The following is a 6,564-nucleotide window of genomic DNA, read 5'->3' as shown; positions in this document are numbered from 1 at the left end:
CCAACAAAACAAGTTTTCCCTTGGACATCACCGTGGTCTTCACTATGTTTCCATCTGCCTGCAGTTTTCCCCACATTAAGGGAAGAGCAGCTCAGGTTGACTGTTGTGATAATACACAAAGTAAAGGAATATTAACTTTCATGCTGCTTTTCAGGTTGAAGATGTCCCAGAGACTCTTTTCATTACCCCAGGTAGCTCAGAGTCTGAATTTGTTGCTCCTTAGTCTAAGTGCTCAGAAATAAAAGCAATATGTTGGTTTTCATTAAAAACAACTGATTAATAACAAGGTTAGTGGCTACTTTGGGGCTAAACTGCATCTCAATAACTGCTCTCATCTCATAAGAATAAATACCTAGAAGAGAGAGAAGGGCATATGCATTTATCTTTGCTTCTATCTTCCAGCTTCACTGGTGACTTGTTAAAAATGTGCTTTTCCCTTTAATTTCTATCATTCAACTTACATCTTAAGCAAACAGCAAATACTTTCAAGCAACTGATTTCCTGCCAGATTAAGGTCAGGAAGTAAAACTTCCTTTTAGAAAGGATTTATAACATAACCATGTGTCTCAAACACAGACATTTGAGAGGAGTTTAAAACTAGTTCCACCACCATCCCCCAAAACAGTACCTGAGATGACACTTCTGGTTTCCTGTTGAAGACCCAGCCTCTTTCAGGCTGAGCTATTATTGTGCATACCTCTTGTTCCTTTCTCCAAGGAAATCATTCAAAGACAGAACCTGCACCTTGTCATTGCTGAGGGGAACTAGAAAGGCAACAATACAGACAAATAGAGCATATCCTATTGAAATTGTCTATGCTGATCTCTTAAATAGGATAAAATACATCCCCAAAAAGGATTGTGTCAGGAGAGGGGGATAAATACATAAGATGTTAGGCATTTCTTCTGTACATGTTTATATTTGTCCAGTATAACCATTACCACTAAGCAAGGAGATGTTTGCAAAGAGCTTTTACTAAGACTGGAAACCCATTACCAAACCACAGTGTTACCCACCTACTCAAAACATCATTCTACAATTATATTTGGAAAATGGAGGTGATACTAATGACCGGAGAATAACACTCCAGTATAAAGTTCAATTGATCACTCTAATTCCCTCACTGAATAGACTATCTCCTATTGTGCCCATGCAGGGATATGGTCTGGATGGAGAGGGACTGCCAGAGCAGTGAACAGTGGCTGGGCTGTTGGGTGCAGAGGGTAATGGGTTCTACTCTGCAGGAACATGGGGAGTGCCACAGGGGTTTGTCTCCTTAATCTATCTAAATTGAACCGAAGGAGAACACCACTGTGTGCAGGGACCATCCCATGGTACCTGAGCAGGAAAAGTAGAGCAGGAACAGAGACCTAGGCCAAGTTCAGCCAAGATTCCAGAGCATCAAGCGAGTTGGAGACTATGAAGCACATCCAAAACCAAGCCAACACAGGTCAAGTCAATCCCCTGGTCAGGTTTAGGTCCAGCAATTGCTAGGGAAGTCCACAAGCAACCTCAGATCACCATCAATGGATTCCATAGATGGGCACAGCTAATGCTAAACTGGAAACCAGAATTTCTCAAGCATAGTGCAAAAACCTTGGGCTGAGCTTAAATAGAGATGAGGGGTAAATGGGTGGAGGGTAGGGATGAAGCCCCAGCTGAGGCTGCTCAGGTGAATAAAGGCCTATTAGCTCACCCTGGGACAATTCATCACTGCTTCAAATGCCCATTTCTCACCCTTCAATACAGTGGAAGCCCTAAAGCACCAGCTCAGGTGTTGGCCATCCAGGCACTACATGTGGATAATCCTATTGGGGCTGGAAAACTGGGCACGCAAGTGTGCACAGAGGGACAGCAGCAGCTCCAGAGAAGGAGTCACTTGTTCTTCGTGTTGTATTTAGGGACCCTCTGCAAGATCAGGAATGTCTCTAAATCCCTCCTCATTCTGTTGCCAAGGTGAGACCAAAACCTTTGCATAGTCCACAAGTATGCCAGAAGCATCCTATGAGCTGCTCAGCACTGCTGCTGTGTAGCTGTGCTCAGGCTTGGGTCATCCACTCCATGTCTCTCAGATGCCCAAGTACCACAATGCCTTTCAGAGGTGATTTCACACCCTTTGCTTTTTTCTTCTCTTTGTTTTCCTCAGGTAAGTCACGAGCAGCCCTGAAGGCTTCCTCCCAGGAGAGCACATGCAACTGTATTTACAGCCTCAGCACCACAAGCTGGGCTCTTGGAGTCTGAAGGAGTTCACCTCTCTTCACATCGGGTGCTTAACAGAGCTGATGCCGGCACATAGATGTTCTCTGCTGCTTTGGGGATTAACCCATGGCTCCCATCACTCGGTGGCAGAAGGAAGTCACAGGAGGTAACATCAACACAAAGCAGAGCCTCACCTTCATTGAAGCAGTGGTATTTCTTCTTCATGTCCTCAGGTCCTCTTTGGGAAAGCTGTGTCAGAAAACAGCCTTATCAATGTGGGTTCTTTTTATAATAAGAGGGAGCAATGTCTGATGCAGGTTGTGTTTCTTTTACAGAGGCTGCTAAAGCAAGATGCACTGATTTATTCAAGAGTTAAATGAGGATGAATCTTATTTTGTTACAAAGAAATGCAACATTGCAGATTGTCAGCAGAATATAGTCACTGACTAATATAGTCAGTAACAAATCAGCACATTGTAACATCCACTCCTTTTTAATGCAAGCAACTTAATGCTCATAGGTTTAGGATGCTTCATTGTGCTGGAGCTCAGAGAGGTATAAATCATGTGAATTTTATCTGTTATGAATAAAGTCAAATAGTTTGATAAATGTGATTGGTGACTGGAATGATAACTAAAAGGCAAGGGAAAATGCGTGCAGTTCATTCACGCGTAAGCTGGATTTCACTGGGACTGGGACTTTCTATCCCCCTGGTTTACATGCGCTACTATGAGGTTTTCAGGTGTCTTCTGACCAAATTAACTCTGAAAACTGAAAAGTGAAAGTGAAGAAAGATCTGATTCTTTTCTTTAATCTGAAAACACACGCGCTTGAATAAATCCATAGTTTTAGGAGTCCTAGCATTGAAAATACTATTTGTTCCTAGAATGCGGTCCCAGTTCAAGATACCTCAACTGTATAACATAAAATATATATAATTTGGGTTAGAAAATATAGTGGAATATACAGTAATGTAGCAGTTAAACTGGTCATTGTTTGAATTACAATATGGTCCAAAAGTGCCTAAATAAATCCATCGTTTTAAGTGTTCCAGTATAGAAAACCAAAAATGTCATTTGTGGCTTCAGTGTGCTTCCTGTTCCTTTATAAATACACTAAGTGAAGACCAAAAAACCATATGATTTTGGTTAAAAAGATAGCATAATATATGAATTCAACCAAAATGTGGCACTTAAAAACGTGATTGATTGGAGTCAAATATGGTCCAAAAATGAATCTCCACTTCTAAAAACTGTTATGTTTCTCTTCCTTTTGCCTCAGCAGGTAGCACCAGGTCATGGAAGGAAATCACACCCAGACTGAATTCATCCTGTTGGGAATTACAGACAGCCCTCTTGCGCAGACCCCTCTGTTTGTGTTGTTTCTGTTGATTTACATTGTCACTCTGGTGGGGAACTTTGGCATTATCATCTTGGTTCGGGTGTCTCCCAGCCTCCACACCCCCATGTACTTCTTCCTCACCCATTTTGCCTTCACTGACATCTGCTATTCCACAGTCATCTCCCCCAGGATGCTGGCAGACCTGTTATCAGAGGACAAAACCATTTCTTTTCTTGGCTGCATGATGCAGTTCCTCATGTTCGCTTTCTTTGCTATTAGTGAGTGCCACCTCCTGGCCATGATGGCCTATGATCGGCACGTTGCTATCTGCCAGCCCCTGCTTTATGTGACCATCATCTCCAGCCGTGTCTGCTGGCAGCTGGTAGCATCATCCTACCTATTTGCCTTCCCCAGTGCCATCATCTTCACATGGTGCGTGTTTGGAGGTTCCTTCTGTGGTCCCAACCGCATTGACCACTTCTTCTGCGACGTCGTCCCTGTGCTAAAGCTTGTGTGCTCCGACATGCACAACAGTGAGATGGTCATCTTTGCCTTCGTCACCATCAATGTGGTGGGCACAAGTGTGGTCATTTTGCTCTCCTACATCTCTATCCTCTGCACCGTGCTGAGGATGTGCTCAGCACAGAGCAGGGTCAGAGTCTTCCACACCTGTGCCTCCCATTTGACAGCTGTGTCCATATACTTTGGGTCAGCATTCTTCATGTACCTACAACCTTCTTCTAGCCACAGAAGCCTGGATAAGGTGGCCTCCATCTTCTACGCCGTGGTCACCCCCATGCTCAACCCATTCATCTACAGCCTGAGGAACAAGGAGGTGAAGGGGGCTCTGGTGAAGTGTGGGGGAAGGCTTTTCAACGGCTGGCAACATAGAAGAGTTGTATCATCCCGGACATGAAGATTTCATGTGATTTGAGAAAGCCTATGGGGCACTGAAACATTGGTATTTTCCTCTAATCCTCATGATTTTATGTAGTTTCTTCCACAGTACATGCACAAAAGTCAATTACAGTATTTAATGAGAAATGAACCCCACAAATCACTTCTTTCTTTCTTGGAAGTAAACCAAGAGGAGAGGAGCCTCAAATTTCATTTCACTTCGCAGTCACCAGCCTATATGAAGAAATTGCCCTGAATTATCCCAGGCGTCTTTTCCTCACAGGAAACACCAATCAGCTTTACTCAGTCATAACTTCTGTCACTGGTAAAGATGTCTTTTTCTTGCAAGATTCTGGATCTTGTTCCTCAGCTCTTAGAAATTTCCTCCCTCTTACCTGTGAGTTCTTTATTAAAGCTGCTGGGGTGGGAGGGAAGAGGAAGTGTAGTTTTACATTTGTTTGCTGAAAAAGAGTCAGAGAAAAGGTTTCAAAAGATTCATTGCATTTGTTTGTGCCATTCAAAGAGAAGAAGCTGGTGGGAATCAAGGTCTCAAGCTCCAGCTTTGAATATCAGGGGGAATCCCTCCCCAGGCTTCAGCTTCACAAGAGATTTCGCTTCAAAGAAGGGAATTGTAAGCAATGGAATTCATAACTGAGAATGATGAACTGTGCTGAGACCACCCAGTGGTAAGGAGTATTTGGGCACATCAAAGACTCATCCCATTCATTTTAAGGGGTGTTTTGCATTCATCTTATATCCTATTTACTTAAATGGTGAGATAAATGGAAATAAACTGGAAATAAGCACCCACATCCTATGCCCATGGCCAGCTCATGCTAAAGCACACCAGGGAGAACTAAATTGTCTATGTCACTTACAAATTAAGCCTGTTGATGGTGACTTAGATCCAGGGCAAAAGTGTCTTCTACTTGTGGTCAGTGAAGGAGCCAGGATCAATGCAATTACATGCTGAAAAGCAAGGAAGATCAGAGGCCTTTGAAATTGGAGAGCTTCCTTAAAAACCTTCACCGCGCCTTGTTTTCTCCCTTCTAGTTTGTCAAATATATGCAGTATATAGCTTAAAAGACAAACAGGAAGGGGAAAAAATGATACATAATGACATACAGCAGATACATCAGATTGTCTGCGGTATTGTAGCACAAGCCCGTTGTAGAAACAAAGCAAGACTTGCAAATCATTGCAAACCAAGTCTGTAAGCAGAAGAAATAAGGTGGGGAAACAAAAGTCCTTGGTGTCAAATGAAGCCCTGAAGTCTTCTGGGACAAAATCAGCAGATAAACATCATGCCAAAGCCACTCCCAAAACAAAGTGTTGCCAATCAAACGAACACTAAAAACCTAATATTATACTTGGTAAAGGAGATAGCACAAAGGATCAGAAAATAACACTTGAATGCAATATTCAATTTCTTACTCTAATTTCCTTCACTGATTGGACTATCTCCTAATTTGCCCATGCAGGGATATGGTCTGGATGGAGAGGGACTGGCAGAGCAGTGAGCACTGGTTGGGCTGTTGGGGGCAGAGGGTAATGGGTTCTATTCTGCAGGAAGAACACCACTGTGTGCAGGGACCATCCCACAGTACCTGAGCAAGAGAAGCAGAGCAGAAACAGAGACCTAGGCCAAGTTCAGCCAAGATTTCAGAGCATCAAGCGAGTTGGGGATTATGAGGAGGTCCAAGACTAAGCCAAACCAAGCCAACACAGATCAAGTCAATCCCTGAATCGGGGTCAGGTTCAGCCATCACTAGGAAGGCACATGAACAAGCTTTGGTCACCATCAAAGGATTAGAGGTATTCTGACTGCAGAGAGAAACAGAGACTCTAGGCAAGTTCCCCAAGATTTCAGAGCATCAAGCGAGTTGGGGATTATGAGGAGGTCCAAGACGAAGCCAAACCAAGCCAACACAGATCAAGTCAATCCCTGAATCGGGGTCAGCTGTTCAGCCATCACTAGGAAGGCACATGAACAAGCTTTGGTCACCATCAAAGGTTCCACAGGAGCCTGGATAATCCTCCATCTTCTATGCCGTAGTCACCCCCATGCTCAACCCATTTATCTACAGCCTGAGGAACAAGGAGGTGAAGAGGGCTCTGGTGGAGTGA

At 43.6% G+C, this 6,564-nt stretch overlaps 1 protein-coding gene across 1 annotated transcript; it reads left to right on the top strand.

Annotated features, from left to right (window-relative positions):
• The first annotated feature begins 3,457 nt into the window (after nucleotides 1-3,457).
• On the top strand, nucleotides 3,458-6,564 carry LOC130600668 (olfactory receptor 1020-like). Its single transcript, XM_057412172.1, has 3 exons — nucleotides 3,458-4,390; nucleotides 4,963-5,068; nucleotides 6,494-6,564. Exons 1-3 carry the CDS (start codon nucleotides 3,497-3,499, stop codon nucleotides 6,562-6,564), a joined length of 1,071 nt encoding a protein of 356 aa, XP_057268155.1. The 5' UTR covers nucleotides 3,458-3,496.

Source organism: Pezoporus wallicus, unplaced genomic scaffold, assembly GCF_028554395.1.
Source record: "Pezoporus wallicus isolate ANWC-B61680 ecotype Strahan unplaced genomic scaffold, APGP_CSIRO_Pwel_v1 contig_13720, whole genome shotgun sequence".
NCBI classification, from domain to species: domain Eukaryota; kingdom Metazoa; phylum Chordata; class Aves; order Psittaciformes; family Psittacidae; genus Pezoporus; species Pezoporus wallicus.
Note: the sequence above shows the minus strand (reverse complement) of the source record. Positions and strands in the feature narration are given on the sequence as shown.